This window comes from Dendroctonus ponderosae, unplaced genomic scaffold, assembly GCF_020466585.1.
Source record: "Dendroctonus ponderosae isolate FM_Combo_2020 unplaced genomic scaffold, Dpon_F_20191213v2 Dpon_F_20191213_4, whole genome shotgun sequence".
Lineage (NCBI taxonomy): Eukaryota > Metazoa > Arthropoda > Insecta > Coleoptera > Curculionidae > Dendroctonus > Dendroctonus ponderosae.
Genome location: NW_026018611.1, coordinates 3,811,368 through 3,829,409, shown reverse-complemented (window position 1 = coordinate 3,829,409; position 18,042 = coordinate 3,811,368). Strand labels below are relative to the sequence as shown.

The 18,042-nt window shown below is 33.0% G+C and overlaps 1 protein-coding gene across 1 annotated transcript in view; it reads left to right on the top strand.

Moving 5' to 3' along the window:
* The window catches only part of LOC109546859 (lachesin), a 168,579-nt gene extending 154,955 nt beyond the window's left edge, over positions 1-13,624 (top strand). Inside the window, exons 6-10 of the mRNA XM_048665721.1 lie at positions 322-450; positions 857-995; positions 4,967-5,115; positions 11,496-11,549; positions 11,634-13,624. Coding sequence (XP_048521678.1) covers positions 322-450; positions 857-995; positions 4,967-5,115; positions 11,496-11,549; positions 11,634-11,740 — 578 coding nt within the window. The 3' untranslated portion in view covers positions 11,741-13,624. The remainder of the gene's footprint in view (positions 1-321; positions 451-856; positions 996-4,966; positions 5,116-11,495; positions 11,550-11,633) is intronic.
* The last annotated feature ends 4,418 nt before the right edge of the window (positions 13,625-18,042 follow it).

The window sequence follows — 18,042 nt, the reverse complement described above, 5'->3', positions numbered from 1 at the left end:
AATGTGCATTAGACACATCTTCCATACCGAAGGAAACATATTCCATAATTTTGCGTGCGAATAAAGCGACAGTATAACGGGGTTTATGTGTATCTGCTATAACCAAACAATTAATCTGACAGTGGAATAGTCTTGTAAATTGAATATTGATTGGACAAGAACTGTTAGAGGCACGACTAATGGAGCACAATTAATGCAGTTTATGTAATGAAGCCATTTTCGTCTCAGTCTAGTCTGAACTGGAAACGCTGCTTTGTTAATTTTAATATGTAACGAGAGGGAGCAGCCTGTTTAGAGTAAAGCGTCCCCATTTTGTTTCAGTGGAGACCTATAATGGGACCAACCTGCATTTTTGGAGATTAGATCGCAGACAAATGGGCGCTTATCTTTGTATTGCCAGCAACGATGTTCCTCCGGCTGTTAGCAAGCGAATAGCTCTGAATGTAAATTGTAAGTAGTAGACAAAATTCAGTCAATTTGTACTTAAAACTCACGGTTCTCATATGGTAAATTATGCAAAACCACATTTACACTCAACTGATGCTATGGTTGTTTGAGACCCGGATGAAAATTGGTTAAAGGTACCTACTTGGATTTTTCGGTCAATAGATCCTGACAGAAAATAACACAATATTTATGTTGGGCCCAAGAAAATGATTTTTTTTTAATTCTCTGCCATTGACCGATAACCCGAAGCACCTAAACAGGCATCTTTTACCAAATTACACTCAATGTTAAACTGAAAATTGACCGAAAATTACAATCGTGTAATAAAGATTCACTGATAAAAAAATATATTATTTAAATGATTGATATTCTCGCTAAATAATTGTTTTATTGTTGTTTTAATTTCCAGTTGCTCCAGTTATTAAAGTGCCAAGTCAGCTACTAGGAACCCCATCCAATACAGATGTGCAACTGGAATGCTATGTGGAAGCATTTCCCAATACCATCAACTACTGGACAAGGCATATGGGGGAGATGCTGCTAAATGGGTAAACTTTTTTTGTTTTCTATTAAATATTGGTTAATTAAGGTACAAATGTGACCGAAACAAGCTTCGGTTTCGGGAGTTTAATTGCTCAAGTGCGGTAAGTGATATTTTAAGTGCATTGCAATCGTATGCTGTAAAGGCACGTATTGGCTCCAGAAATTTACGTGCGGGGATCTATTTCTTCGGAAAAGTGCATTATTTAATTCAAAAATCCTTTTTGCCAGAAAAATGGATTTTTTCCTAATTAACTTGGGCGGTAAAGAAGCTTTATTTGAACATTTGTTAAAAGTAAGGACGCAAAAAAAATCCTAAACGTTGGCTATATTGTTGTGGGTATATTTCTGCATTCATATTCTTACACAGTCTTTCACTTGTACTTTCCTGTATACAATTAGGTAGAAATACAAATATAATCAAAATCGAAAATCGAATTTCCAGTCAATGTCATGAAGTTGTAAGAGAAAATATTTCCAAGAAATCAGAAGCGCAAGCAAATAGAGAGAGTGACAAAAATTAAGCAAGCAAACAAATAAAAGTCAAGTGAGAACCAAACATCAATGAAAATTTGAAGCCGATAGATGTGATGAAAGGTTATGGACAAGAACATACAGAAGAAACAAGACATAGTTAGTAAAAAAACTAAAATAAAGAAAAAACTAGAATGAATGACGAAGGAAATTTGTCAATTACGCAGGAAAATTTCAATTGGGAACAACGCTGAAAGAAATAAAATGCTAGATAAAATTGAGCAATTAAAGTACGCGATAAATGTGAAAAGATAGAAGTAGAGCAAAGACTCGACGGTTTTGACCCGCAAAACTCTAAAGAATCCCAGGAAAAAAGTAAGTTTGGAAAATTTACTAATTAAAACAGTGATCTTGTTGAAGGTAGGAAACTAGAAGAAATGAGAAACTTATAAGTAATGTTTTTCATAAAAAAGTGTGGTAAATTATGGCGATTCAAATAATCCTTCATTTGAAATTTCACGAGTCATATAAGGTAAATATGTATAATTTAATCAAAAAGTAAATATCTAACCAATGTTAAGTGTAAAAATTATGAGAAAATCGAGTAACAAGAAATAAATATAAACGCGCTGAGAAACTCCAATTAAAAGCCAAATTTACAGAAAGTTCTAATAAAAGTTTCACAATAATATACAATATCAATAATATCGAATAAGCTCGACCAACTTACGAGGCACTACACAGAACAAAGCAAGAGTCAAAAGTGGAACATTTGAAATGAGGAAAAAATACTGCAATTACTGGACAGGAGAAAAGAAAATAAGATCAACGATGAAAGAAATGAGGAGCCACATAAAACTGTACGAACCGATAAATGAAACTACAGAAACATATTTGGGCGAATAATCGTGGCAAGAGAGAAGAAGTATAACAAAAGTTTCAACTTGCATTAAAACGTTTAAGGCTCTACACAAACAAACGTCTTATCAAAAAATGCAGCATATTGCTTGAGGATAAAAACAGCAAATGGAGAAATGAAAATATTGTGAAATAGTCAAGAAATTGGAAAAAAAAGTAAAGTTATGTAATTTAATCAAAAATTAACATTTAATGTAATGAATGTTAAGTGTAAAAATTATCAAGAAATAGTAATAAACACGCTTAGAAAATCCAAGTTTAGAGAGAATATCATCAATACGAAGGATGAATTAATATTGACAATAATAGACATTATTAATAATTTCGAAAGAAGTTCTATCGAGTTACGGAACGCTGCACAGATCAAAGCAGAAGCAAAAATAGAACATCTTAAAGGAAAACAAAATTGATAGAATGCCAAAGGAAAGGCTGCAATTACTGGGCAGGAGAAAAAAAATAAGAACAACATAAAAGCAATTGAGGAGCTACAAAAAACTGTAAACGAAAACGATAAATGAAATTAACGAAACATAATTAAGTGAACAATGATGAAGACAAGGAAGAAGTAGAAGATAATTTTTACAGATCCTACAAGAAGATACAGCAAAAGACAGTTTGGAAAGGTTATAATTTAAAACAGCGATGTTTTTGAAGAAGACGAAAAAGAAAATTGAAGAAAGACGTTTTTCACTTAGAAAATTCATTCAGAATAGATATTACAAGAAATTCGTTAGGAAATCTAAAAATATGTAATAAAGGCATAGAAGGCAACGAAGACACGATGTCACATTCCTGCAAAATATTGTGTTATAAAAAAATGCTCATTCTTGATCATTAAGAAAAACAAATAGGGAATAATGAAAATATTGAGAAATAATCAAGACACCAAAAGTGAAAAAAATTATATTGGAGCACATTATGAAAGGAGATCGACATTAGCTGTTAAGAATAATAATTCAGAGAAATATGAAAAAAATTGTGTCTGATTTAAAAAAATCGAGTGGTTTAACTGTAGTTCATTGGACCTTTTTCAAAGCGGCAGTAGTGTGGATAACAATGATGCCTACATTCGATAAAAGCGACATTCAACGAAGCAGAAGATGGCAATTCTATGGATTTTTTTCACATTACATAACTTACTTTATTGTGATGAAATCTAATAAATCACAATAAGATCGTTTCGCGATTTCAATTAGCGAAACATCCGTAAATTAATAGGTCCAAGTTACCTTCTTGAAATGGTAATTCAGGACTACATCGAGCCCGTAAAATTAATAATATAATCTGAACTCTATATTGCACCTGTATTTGTAAAGGAAAATTGTCAGGAAGAGGAATAAACACCGGAGGGCGAACACCTGCTGAATAATTATACCTAAGATAAATAGTTTGAAATGCTTAGGGAGATTATAAGTTCAGGCTGGGTAATCCTTCAATATTGTTAAATAACACAAGTTTGTTTAACCTTACCGGCTCCAAATAACTTCTGAGCTGTTTGCCGTCAATGTGAGCATAAGGGGGAGTTAAATTAAGTGGAAATACAGTTCGCTTTGAATCATTTATCGCACTGTAGTCGTATATGGATGGGCCTCCGATTTGATTTTCGTGTGCATAACATGGTATTTAGAGGGAAATTTGTGGGGCCTGTTTTCAGTAATTTAGATTGTATTTATGCTCGTGGGAGGTAATATGATTGAAGATTTATTAATCGTGGTAGTATTTCGTCGGTTTCCTGTCAATATTTGAGTAGCTATTACAGTAATTGTAAGTAAACGTTTGAAAAGTTCACAGTTTGTAAATGCGTAGTTTTGCTCCAGTTATTCCTTATAAACATTGCACTTAACTCATAAAATCAAACGCAACAGCGATTACATATCAGTTTTACACACCAGATGGAAAAATTATGTGTCGGCCAACGAACAAAGGAGCGCGCGAACGAAAATTATACCTTTTCGAATATTAATATTTATGCCCGTATTTTATAAAACCTTTTTGGAATATTAAGGGTAAAATGAAATTATCTTTGTACACAAGCTGTATTGTGCACATAAATTCTTACGATAATAGAGCTCGGGAACGCTTGCGGAACTTTCTGGGCTTGAATTTTTCACGAAGAAATTAAATTTACTGAGTCGAGTATTTTAACAGCGTTTGCCTATCTAAGTAAGATATTTGCCTCAGTGTGCCATCTAAATGAAGTAAATAGGTTCGTTTATTCCACAGTCCAAATGTGATTTTATTCTCTTAGAAGGAAACCAGCATTTTTGTACGACAAAAAACATCCTAATTCGAAATTAAATGAATGAAATATTTACGAAAGGTCAGTGAGTTTTGGGAAATAGATATTGGAGATCGGTCTGATGTGGTCTTACGAAAAACACTTCTGAGATAATGTTAGGACAAAGCATTTCCTTCTTCAAGACATTAGAGACCTAAATAAATTTTCTGAAGCTTTGTTGTTTTTCTGTGAATCCATTTAAGACTCGCTGCCCTGAAGAAGCAGATTAATTTCCGAAAGATTGACATTAACGGCGAAGTTTTTTTCTCGAGACGATTAAACAAATGGTGTTTTTCTTTCATATTACAGAAGTAAATATATTATACGGGAAGACCGAAGCGGCTACAAGATCTACATGTGGTTGATCATCAGATCGTTTACGGAAAGCGATGAGGGGACCTACAATTGCATCTCAACGAATTCGTTGGGAAAAGCTGAAGGAACAATGCGACTTTATGGTAAGTAAAATGTATACAGCTTGCTCATTTAGAAGATGCAACAATTCCGTCACAGGAACTAACAAACATTTTCGATTTATACTGAATTAATATGTCTTGAAACCGTCCTCAACACCTCTGGGCTTCGCTTCGCTTCTATAATTGCGTCATTTTGAGCCCAAAAAAAAAATCTCCAATGATTCAAAAGTGCTTAAGTGCTAAACACAGAAAGTGGGTAGCAGACGAAGCCACGTAAAAATCAGATCAATCAAAAAAACACATCAATTAACGCTTTCATGGGATCAAGACAGAATTCTTTCTATCCTAAATAATCTTTGCTGGCGTTTCGCGAGCTCAAGTGGCATGCATCTTTAGAGGTGATTTGCTCGCAGTGCTGGCAGAATGGAATAATTTTCTTGAAGAAGAACATTTTTTCCACAATTTTTTGCTCTAGGCCTTGCGGTTAAGAATTTTTTTTTCCAATAAACTTACTTAAAATCAGCATCAGCAGGAAGTAAAGAGGGAAAATTGGTTCGTCAATCACGAATTGATGCTTCAGGTCATCGGAAAGTTATCGGAAAGTGTCCTTAAGTTGTCCACATGCAAGATTCAAGCTGCACTGCATTCAGCTGCTTTTATCGTATAATATTCTGTCATCCAGAACAAACTGTGCAATACGAGCGGGATTCGGTCTAATCTATCCTGAGCTTGCGAAAGTAATAGTAGCAGGACCCCAGGGGAGATAACTCTATATAAAGTTTTAGCAGCTAATATGGCACTTTACTCAAGTTCACCGTTTACTTCCAACTTTTCCCTGCATCCGGTCAACTGACAGCGAGTTAGCGGCAGCGTTTAGTGAGCTTTCCAACTTTTTAAGCAACTTCCACAGTTTAAATATGTCGTGCGGTATTAAGGGCAGGAATCACAGTTCACACAACAATCGCTCTCAATGAGCTGCTTTGTCGAATAAAAAGTGCTTGTGCCAAAAGTAATCTACTCAAATCGTACTATTCCGATTAATCCATCTAAGAAAATTTAATGTATTTCGCTTAAAGTTAACTTTCTAGAACTTTCAATTTTTTTTTAAGTCCCAAAGTGTTTTCAGTTCTAGCAAAAGCGATCATTTACAAGATCAAAATATTTCTTATGGGAAAAGTACGACCGAATATCTTGGAAAATGTGGAAATTTTCACGGATATTAGAACCGGATTTGGCCCCTATAGAACTTGGAGACAGGTTTTTTACGCATAACTATTGAACCACTAGGTATATCGCGATTGTTTAAATTATCATGTTTAGCAAGTAATACTATTCAAGCAAGGAATTATTTGCTTAAAAATAGCGCATTTTTTACTGAAAAGCTTGTAGGGCTTTTGAAAAATGAGCTAAAATGTATGCAATGTTTGGGCAAAATAATAATAAATGTATGCAATATTTGGGTCTAATTTTGGATTTCAATGTTTTCTGGAAAAAAAAACGGAAATTGAAAGTTATGTTTCACACGAAAAATAGCGCAATTTAATGCTAATTACTTTTCATAAGGAAAAAAGTAAGTTTCCTAGCCCTGAAATTTTCAAATATGAGCTTGAAACGAAATTTGGAAAAAATGGACTAATTTTGAAATTTTACAATGTCTGAGATGGCCCTAATTGGAATTTCATATTTTACACCGAAAAATAGAGCAATTTAATGCTTTATTTACAAAGAAAAAAGTATTTTCTGCAGCTGATGCGGTTTTTCATAGATAATCTAAAATAGACGCCAAACTCAGAGAAAACACTCCAATCTTGGATATTTACATTTCCTGAAAAAAAAACAGAAAGAATTGAACATAAAATGTTTCACATAAATAAATAGCGCAATTTTACGCTCTCTTTTCTAAGAAAAAATGAAGTTCTGTAGCTCTTGAGTTTATTCAAATAGAAGCTAAAATCTACGCGAAATTGACGAACGAAAAGTTTAAAGTTAGGTTTTACCTGAAAAATAACACAATTTTATAAGTAAAATACTAAGGTCTGTGGCTCTTATGGGTTTTCAAATATTATCTAAAAATTTCCCGAAATTTGAGAGAAATTTACGAGTGAGTTTCGTTTTAAATGGGAAAGTTTAGTAAAACGCAAAGTTTGGGAAAAATGTGCTAATCTAGTAATTTTATATAAACCGAAAATTGAATTTCATATTACATGAAAAATGAAGCAATTTAAGGCTCTATTTACAAATGAAAAAATCAGATTTTACTTGAAAAAATATAGCTATTAAATAGTCTAATTGCAACCTGAAAAGTGAGCCCTGCAGCTCTTACGGTCTTTTAAATATGACTTAAAAACTACGTGACTTTTGGGAAAAACGGACCAATCTTAGATTTTGCTATTTTCATAGAAAACCAAAGACAATCGAAAGCTATGATTCACATTAAAAAATAGCGCAATTTGATGCTTTAAGTAGAAATGGAAAAGTAACCGCTTTTGCTCAGATCGTTTTTCCAATATTAGCTAAAAACTACGCGACATTTGGGAAACATGGACTGTTACATTTTTTCGAAAAGCAAAATCAATTAAGAATCAGATTTTACGAGGAAAAATAATGCAATTAAACCGTCTAATAGCGAATAGGAAAGTGAATTCTTTGTTCTTTCTATGAGGTAAAGACCACGGGACTTTTGTGATACACTGTTCTAAACGATGGTTAAACGTTCTTTTTCTGAATTAAATAATTAGTGGATAATTAAAATATAATTGACTAAAAATTAAACACTCTTTACTCAATTAGGTCGCTAATCTCAAAAAAGTTATTGTGTCAATTTCTCCACATTCGCGTTCTTCAATTTCTCCACATACAAAAATCGGAAATTGGGAAAAAAACGGAAGTAAACAAAAATTATTAGACTGAAGGTTGAAAATTTGATAAAAACCAAGAAGTATTTTGCTTTAAATATACCTGGTAAGTCAATAATTACGCGTAAAAACCTTGGTTCCATTGCTGTTCTTGGATACTCCATATCTTCAAAAAGCCGACTTAAACAACAAAAAACCTATAAAAAATTGAGTAAGCATTTTGTACCAACATAATAAATTAATTTTTATAGTTTGTTTATTTAAAATAATCTGTGTAACCGTCTAACGTTTAAAAACCTTTTAAATAAAAAAAGAAAAACCCCTTATAGTGTATGGCAAATAGTAGACGAAAATTGCTCTATAGCCGCGAGCATAAACTGCAAAACGAGTATTATCTTGCAACCTCAAAGCGAATACCTAGTCGCTAGATAAACGCTTTCTGTATTAAAAGTCTATAAAATGACTACTTTCCCCGAAGCTCATCTATTTAACTTCGTCGAACTTAATGGCTCCCCTAGAAGATGGGAACTTTGCAGGATTAGAAGCTGGAATAATAAAATACCGAAATAAAAGATATGCCCCAGAAAGATAACTGGGAGTTTTGGCGGGGGCACACGCTGTTCGAAATGATATTCGTTGATAAATTTGACGGATTTTAAGACAATGGTGTCCATTAATTTCGCAATATCAGTGCGGTAAACCATCGCAAACACTGGTTTAGTTTCGCCAAATCGATGGATTGTAAACGCAAGTTTCCTAGTTTTAGCAAAAAGTTTACCGAGTGGGCCGAAACGACACAACCGAAGATAAATTGATGCTGATTAACAAGCAGATAACTGTGAAAGATGGTCTAATTAATGTCATTAGTACAACATACCGGATTGTTCATTAAATGAAGATCGTTTTTCCCTAGAAATATTTGACAAAAATGACAGAGCAATGGCAAAATACGCTTCTCATTAACATTAGCTATGTTGCTTTATGCGTAAGTCAATAGAAAAAAATGGAATGATTTAACAATTAAATTCTATAAAAAAATCAATGGAGCATACAGAAGAAGATAAAGGCTTATATGGCCAAAGAGCATAATGATTGATATTCAGGGTCGACTTTAATAAATTGTTAAATTTCTTCTCAGTTATTAATCCTTCACTTTTGCATATTCTATGTTGAAACTATGTTTTCTTTATGTAAAACATTGAATGGATCCGAATTTCTAACTGAAAGCTGGGACAACGTTGTTTTTTCTTGAAACTACATCAAATGTGTTTTTATTGCTCGAGAAATTTATTTTGTTAATAACTTTCCCATAAATAATTCCAAAAGTTAAAACTTTCTTGGCTTAATATTCGAAATTCGGTTTTCTTGTTTTTGCATCGAATATTTCCTGATTTGTACACCCCATTTTAATTTTAATTAATCCTGTCCCACTTTCAATTTATTTAGAGGATTTACGTCGCTCCTCTTTCCAAAGATTTAATTCAATTTCTGTCGCCCAGCTTGCAGATACAAGACAGGTTTCTTTTCATCACAATGTAAAAATTATTTCACACATTGATAGAGAATAACTGTTGGTACAGAAGTTTTGAAATAACGTTTCCAGTTTTTAGTACGTGGTTTTCTAGGCAATGGCTTTAGCTATGTATTTAATTTTTATTGTTTTGTTGATTGGTTGAATTTTTTTATCGCACTTCTGAACAGCGTATTTAATAAATAAAGACTACACAGGGTGATTCAAAATTGGCGTCATTAATTTGGTTGTCTGGTGGTGCTTTAGGAGTACAGAAAAAATATTTAAAAAAATAAATTGTTATTAAATGCTGAGAAATTTGCAAAAAAACTCTATCAAAAAGACGGCAACAATGTTTTTCAAGGAATGACGCCAATTTTGAATCAGCCTGTTTAAACAAATTATTGACCATGGAATCTTCGCAATCAAAATGCTGAAAAAAGGACTGCTTTAGTTGCAAGTGTAAAAGGTAATTTAAAAGTAGCGTTTAAATGCTTGTAAATGTGTGTATTTCTGAAACAAAAACCGAGAATATGAAAGTTCCTTAGGAAAAACTCGTCAACACTTGTGGAAAAGTATGGAGCATTTTCGAGAAAAGTTAATTAAAATGCGCGATTTTGCTCCCAAATTGCGAAATTCAGTAGATCAGTGTGTTATTAAAGGATAACTGAAATGAATCTGACTCATTTATGTGCCTTTTTTAGTTGGTATGTTTTTAATTTTTCTCACAAAAATATATTCAATTTTAAAACCTTAGATGTCCAGCGCCTGAAATCCACTTGATCCAAATGATAATGGACATTTTTATAAAGTGTCTAGAGAAACTAACTCTTAAAAAGGTCTCTAAGATATAAAAATGTCTCCTAATTCGACTCATGTCTTGATGGATTTTTTGCATAGCACGAAAAATTTTGGATCGATATCCCTCATGAAGTGTTGGAGAATGTTTACCACCTTGTAAAACGAAAACTGTTACCATTAAAGAAATGTTGTCCTTACAATAAGCTGCAGCAAAGACACCGAAACCCTGCATATGAGCAAAGTACAGTTTACATCGGTTAAAATATGAATAAAGCTTGCAAAGGTTGGACACAACAGAAAAAATTTGGTAAGATACAAATAGATTTAGGGAAATTTCCAGGGGTTAGGCCGAAATCACACTTAATTTCGATGACATGGGTGAGGGAGTGTGCCCATATAAATATGATAGATTGCAAGCGGAGCCTTTTGGGCCTTTCGAAGGGTGCTTATTGTGAAACTTTCAAAGGTCGGGGTCGAATCGTTGTTACATTATAATAATGAGGTGACATTTTCATAAAATGTTAAACGACGCATTACTATTGAAAAATGATGATCGATTATGCAGCCGATTGAGGAGGATCAGTTGAAAATAAATCCACTTTTTTCGGCCACCAACCGTCCAATCCATCAGGTAGACAATTTTGATTAGTTAAAACTCAAATGTAAAGCATCTGAAACAAGTATTTATGATCGAATGGGACATAAAATTGAACCGCATCTCTCTCGAAATGTCACGGACGGTGATTAATACAGGTCTGGAAATAACTGTGCTGGAAACCGGGTTTCCGATGCTGAAGACTTAAGGAAAAACTCGATGGTAATCTAGCGTAGCCTGAACGTTATGACGGTCCTATCTTGGTTTTGTATCGGTAAGATATCTGGATGGAAGTAATCCGTGATGTTTAATAGCGCAATTTTATATAACAGATCTGCGGGGGAAAATATCCGTCGTGGATTGTGTGTTGCAGCTTCGAGCGTGCGATTTAGTAGCTAAAGGAGTGGAAAATTGAAAATTGCACCCTCACATCGAAAATCGACAGCAAAATTAAATTTTTCATCTAGGATTTGTCAGACAATTATAATTAGACTTACTTAGGTTATCAAGAGTTTCACATAAAACACGGAAACTTTCGAGATTGAATACTACAATTTTGCTCGTGAAAAAATATTTGCTTGGAATAATCTAGCAAAGCAGATTATCATTTCTTCACAATGTATAACAAATATATGTGCACCAATCGTTTCTATTGTTGCAGATATCAAAGTCAGCGCTGGAAGCCCTCAAGAAGGCACGTTGAGCATTATTAGTGGTAAGTTGGGAAAAATTGTCCGCATGACTTATGAAAAGGCTGCAGGTATTTTAAAAAACCGTAAAACTTCTCCGTTAATTCCAGGTCTTGCTGAACCAGCTAGAGGGCACATAAATGCTTCAAGCGCTTCGAGGAATGGAGCAACTTTATTCGTCTTTCTCATTGTTGCAATGATTCTACTTTGCCGGTGACTAGGCGTGTAAATTCCTTTTGCCCCAAACAGATAATTTAATTCATATTTCTGAACTGACTAATAATTATAAAATATGACTTAATATTAATTGATGTACATAATCGTTGTACATGTGTTCATAAATATAACCTTTTATTTTGGAAAGATGAATAGAGTTTTGGACTATCGGTGTTTGGTGTCAATTCCCATAAGTGACTAGGATATAATTACTCTAAGCGTTCATGCTTTTTTTGCCATCGTTTACATTCGTGAGAATCATGCAGTTTTAAACCGTTGATCGTTGAAGCGTTTGGCTCTTCAGGGCTTTCGTGCTACTCTCCATGTATTTAACATTCATACTTCAAATGTACATACATCGTTTGTACTATAATGATACTCTAGATTAGCGTGTAATGTGTGGTTAAAATATTTCAAAAAAATGTGTAGCTTCAATATACAGGAGTGGTAAAGAGCGGTTGGCTGATGAGGCAGCACTCATTTTTTCCACTCCAGTATAATTTAGATAGTAAAAAAATTGTGTTAATCAACGCATTTATTATTTGCCAAGGAGCGTCAAAATTATTACGTTCAACATTGATTTATATCCTTTAAAATTGCTAGAATATAAGGCACATATTGCTAAAAATTTTTATTAATAAGTAGACCTGTGATATTAATTGTAACCTTTTAATGTTTCATTACCCGCTCAATTACTGAAGCCATTTTCATACCACATACAGTTACGATTAGTCGGTATTTTACATGGAAGTGGATCGTTACAAAGTGAGTTTTATTTTCCACGAGTCAATTAAACTGTAATTATAAAGTCGACGGACGTGTATAATGTGTTTGCTTTACATGTAACAATAAAAAATATATAAAATGCTGATAACATCGTCAATGTACATTTAACTAGACAATGAAGGTTTTAACAATCAGATTGCAATTGAAAAAAAATTGAAAATCTGGACAAATTGCGACGATCTACTTCCCCATTAAATCGTAAATAATTAAGGAATCTAATGATATTTTTAAGAAAAAATGCATCGTCTAATTCTTACGATAAAAACTTAAACTATGTGGCAACCCAATTTCATATTTATTAAGTACGTTATCGAAATGTGGCAACTACAGGTGTTATTGATATATTTTTGGCTACTAGATAGTTGAATAGGACTTTTTCCAATAAAATAAGTTTATACCCTATTTTCCTTGTAGTAACCAATTTTTGGTAGAAGTCCCGATTCAAACACTACTTACAACAAAAGTTTCTATTACTTGGAACATTTTTTTTCATGAATATTTAAAAGCTGAAAGCGTTTTTACGGTTTTGACCACCAAACCAACATACAGAAATATTAATCTTTAATTCCAAATTACAGGTTTTATATCTACTCAGGAGAGAGGGTAAAGTTTCCTATTTTTAAAATACAATGCGAGTGAACTTGAAATAAACTTGATATGTTCATTTTAAAAAAATAGTCAAATTTGGAACACGCTGTATAAAATATGTTTACTTCAAACAGAGCGCAATTTAAAAGGCTAATCTCCGTGTTCCAGCATATTTATGACAAAATGCTGCTATCGATTTACTCATTTTCTTCGTAAGTTACATACGTCCACTTAAAATAAATATTAATAACTAAATGAACTGTCGAGAGTTTTCAGCTTTTAACTTTTAACTCTTAAGGGCCAATGGTAGATATCCAAAAAAACAAAGTTCATCGTGTATACGACATTAAAACAGAAAGCCTAAAGTTTCGATTGAAAGCAGTGAATATACTCTCTAGCTTAAGTTTGCCTGTGCTGTAACATTTTTTGCGCTCATATTATACAACCATCAATGTTAAGCGTGTAAATAATATTGTAAATATTTATGAAATACAATTTTAAAAACTAAGAAGCATGAGGTTGGTTTTATTGTGGTTATTTATCCTCTGGTCCCTCTGTTTCAAGCTCTAGCAAGGGCGATTTGAAAATATTTAGTGCAATAAAGATCGAAAATGACGAAAAAATCTTGAAGAAAGTTTAGAAGTTAAGTAGAAAGTTAAGCAGTTAAAAATCGTTTAAAACTCACTGTCTAGGTTGACTCGGCTTTAACGCTGTGGTTTCGGACACAAAACTTTGGCTCTTAATAACAAGAGAAGAATTTGTTAAATTTTTAATTAAACTTTGCAAAATTGTAAATTTTTGCGTTGCCCAACTAATAATTCGAATAATAAACGTAAAACTCGCCTCCGACATCCGTCTAATGGTTGCCTAAAAAAAGTGTCCATGCGTTTGAGGAAAGTATTCAAATATTCTCGGTTTTTCTTGTCTTGAAACATTCTGGTAAAAAAATATTTAACGCTATAAAATTCACCATCTACACCAGTCTGATGCTTAAAACGTTTGGCATAATTTCACCAAAAAAATGAAAGCGCAATTTAATTTGAAACATTCAAGAAGCGTTCTTGTCTAGCGTTCATTTCTCGATAACCAAAAAAAAATAAGGAATCGAACATTTTCTCGAGCTCTCAAATTGCAAGTGAATATAACAAAGAGTAAACGTAGAGTACAACAAGAAATAACAATGAAAGATAATATTTAATGCAAGTGCAGAAATGAGAAGAAACAAATCCAAAACTAAACAACTTCGAATCAATGGACAAAAAACTGAAATTTAGAGGAAAGGAAATAATGTCAGATATGTACAGTAAAATACGGTAACAGAAAGAGATCTGCTACAACGAGAAAATCACCCTAAATATACTGATTAAAATGAAGAAGGGCAAAACGAATGTAATAACTATAAAAGTAAATCACTGATAAAACCAGCTATAAAAATGCATAAAGAAAAGTTTTGGAAAAAAGAACCCACATACACAACACTACACTACACAATTGCGACTTATAACAGAAAAAGTATGAAGAAAATGATTAAAATAAAAAACTCTTTAAAACCGCGTTTAACCAAGCGCCTAGACAAACCTTGTAGGACATTTTAAATGAAGTAAACGTATTTGTAAAAATCATTAAAAAAAATGGCAAAAAGATTTTCTAGGTTTTCAAGAAAGAGTTCCAAATGCTAGAAAAAGTCTGATGTACTCAAAACGTGTTGATGAAGAAGCAATTTAGAGCTGAAAAAATGCAGCTTTTTGCAATTTTATCAAATGTGCTAACGGTAAAAAATCCTTAAAAGTGTTTACATATACAAATGCACTTTTTATGCGCCTAAAAAAATCCTGATGATATGGTGACCTGGAAGACAATGCGTTAAGTAACTGCAGCAAGAATTCAGCAAAAACATTATCAATTTAAAGAATTTTGTTCCACTCGATTTCAATTTACGTTAATTGTTTCTACACGAGTTTTTGATCAAACCGTCTATAAAAACTTTCCTGGTCATCTTCATTATCTTTTCCACTATTTGCTAGGCATGAATTGTTTGCTTAATAAATAAAGCCAAGCAAAAAAATTGACAAATGATGCGCCATAAATTGCAATTCTGAGTTAATTTGAGCGCCGCTCATGGAAGTTGATCAGTTTTTACGCGGATTTTTGGCAGCTTTATATATGATGCAGCTGCCGAAAAATGCGATAATTAGTCAGTTCCGACTTGCCATTGAAAATATCTAGTCATTAGTGAAAGAGGTTTTTACAGTCGAGATCCTGCTCCCACAAGATGGCAAAAAAATCGCGACTGTAAAACCCAGTCTAAATGGTTCAAATGTTGACCATGCGAATTAGCATAATCAACAAAACAAAGAAGACGAATTTGCATAAGAATCCGCTGAAATATATAGCGAAAACACATCTAAAAGGGGCGAGGCATGGAATTTTCAATAAGGACCGAGCAGTTACACCCACTGTGGGTATTCACCGAAGAATTGCTTTCTTTTCCAACCGGATCTTAGGATAAAAGTGTATCAAACTAGCTATAAAAAATCAATAGCCACAGTTATAAACAGCGAACGTTTTAAAACTTTTGCTAATAAATCCCAAATTTCCAATTTACGAGACCTATCGAGGCATTAAATAACGCATTTACTAATGAAAGCTGTAAGACTGGCCATTGAAGTTGTAATCAGTCGTTGAAAGCTGAAGTTATTTAGCTAGATAGTAGGAAGGTACGAAACAATGGCGCTATCAAATAAATTAAATAGGACTTTCCAGTACCAAATAAATTAAATGGGGCATTCTCTCACAACACGCGAAAGCATTTCATTAACTTGCTTATACCCTGCATGTGCTGCGGATATTGCCTGAAACTAAGCTGGAAAAAGCAGCGCCAGAATTCACTAAACAGTAGAATTGTTTTAATTTATTTACTTTAAGTAATCAATATCTGGACCAAAAACAATCGGCAGATCAATGCAAAGATTAACTGATCTTCACATGTACTATTTTTGTCTGTAAATGATGAGATCAAAACAAAGGTATTGTTGTTATTCCTGCGAATGATCACGATAGGAAAAAAACGGAGATGGATTTCCCGAACACCCGGAATCGCATTAAAAATTAAATCACGAACGTATGTATTTTCGCTGCTGGCAGTGACTTTTACATTGGATCTTACAATAGTAGCTAATGATAATTCTTTAGTATTTAGTTCCGTTAACTTTTTTTGGTGAAGACAATTCGACTCGAGTAATGAGCCATTTGTTGTGTGACTGTCTTGACTTTGGAGTCAATATTAATTTGTTTCGGCCAAAACCAGCCGGTGTTCGCAATTGAAATGTAAAAGTGTTTGCCAAAGTCGTCCAAGAGCGCGAATTGATTAAATTTAAAAAAAAATTGGAGGATTTTCGAGTATCTTCGTTCCTATTTCTATTTAACGTCCGAAATTTCTCTATAGCGTTATAAAAAAAACCGATAAAGAAAACCTTAAATCAACCCAGGTTGTAGGCAGATTTTAACGATTTTGTATTTTATTTGCAAGCAATTATTGAGAGTATGGTGCTCTCTTGAGCTTGATGGTCGTAACTCACGCAAAAACTGTAAAGGTTTCCAACAAAAAACTGTGTTTTTCCATAAAAATTTAAGTGTTGTTGTTTCAAAATTAAGCAGTAAGTGTCTTCTTCTGCATGAAGATACGTGAGTTAATGGGCTTTTTTTCGGCATAAGCTAATTTTGGACATAAGCTGTGATTAGGCTAAAAATGATGGCATAATTTAGCAATATTAATCGTGACTAAGTTAAACATGTGCGTGGCCTGTTATCTTTGACCAAGTTGACGAGTGTATTCGCATGTTATTGTAGACCTTAAAAAAGCGTTTTAAAGTTGAACAACATTGAGATAAAGAAGCAAAACGAAAACATTCTCTGATCTCTGATTTCTGACTGAAAGTTTTTGCATCAAGAATATATATTTCTTCGAATATATTTGAATAAATCTTCTAAAAAATTAATTGAATTTGTGAATACCCATTATTAAGCACGATCAACTATATACTCACCTTGCTAATGATTTGCGGAATTTGATTCTAAATAAAACATTGGCCAGATGGTTGATTCCAACATTTATTCGCGCTAAATTCTTTCGAAAATAGGAATTACATCATCATAACATTGAATCTCTGTTTTTTTTATTAAAGAAAGTCCCCTCTTAATTTATTTTACAAATTTTACAAAAATACAGGAAAAGTTTCAACTTAATTTAAAATTTGAAATTTTCTTACATTTTCGTCCCCTGGAAGCACTTTGTTTCGAAGAAGGGCAAAAGTTTCATTATATTTTTAGAAAATAAAAATAAATTTTTGGGGAGGTTTTAGGACTTTCAACGGGTTTATTTCCTTCAGTAATTTTATGATCAGCGCAGAAAAATGCGAATAAAACGTAATACACACTTCGAAGTGCTGATGTTTTATTGATTTTGGTTTTCCGAAATGATCCTTTGAAATATCTATAATAAAGCAAAATTCTTCGCAACATTTCCATCAAACATTTTTCTTTCAAAAAAAAAGCGAGATTTTTTTATTGTTAAAAAACGGTCTTAAAAACTTAAAAGAGACTGTTGATGTTTTCTGTCATAATTTACCTAAAGCAATAACCGGAAAAGGAGCACTTTAGAAAATTATGGACAAAATACAAAATAAGTTGGTGATCGTGTCGTTTGAGTCCCTCCAAATTTTTAGTTTTCTCTTTTTTTACCTTAAAGAACACTTCAAATGCAAGATGAATAATCATTGTGTTTTTCGCAAAAGTTGAGCATCTTTTCTAACGAAGACACAAACGACACGGTTACCAAATAAATTGTAACAATTCCACGACACTCGCATAAAATTAAGTTTCTATACTTAGAACTGTAAAAAGTCGATTATATTTCCCGTTACGCCACTG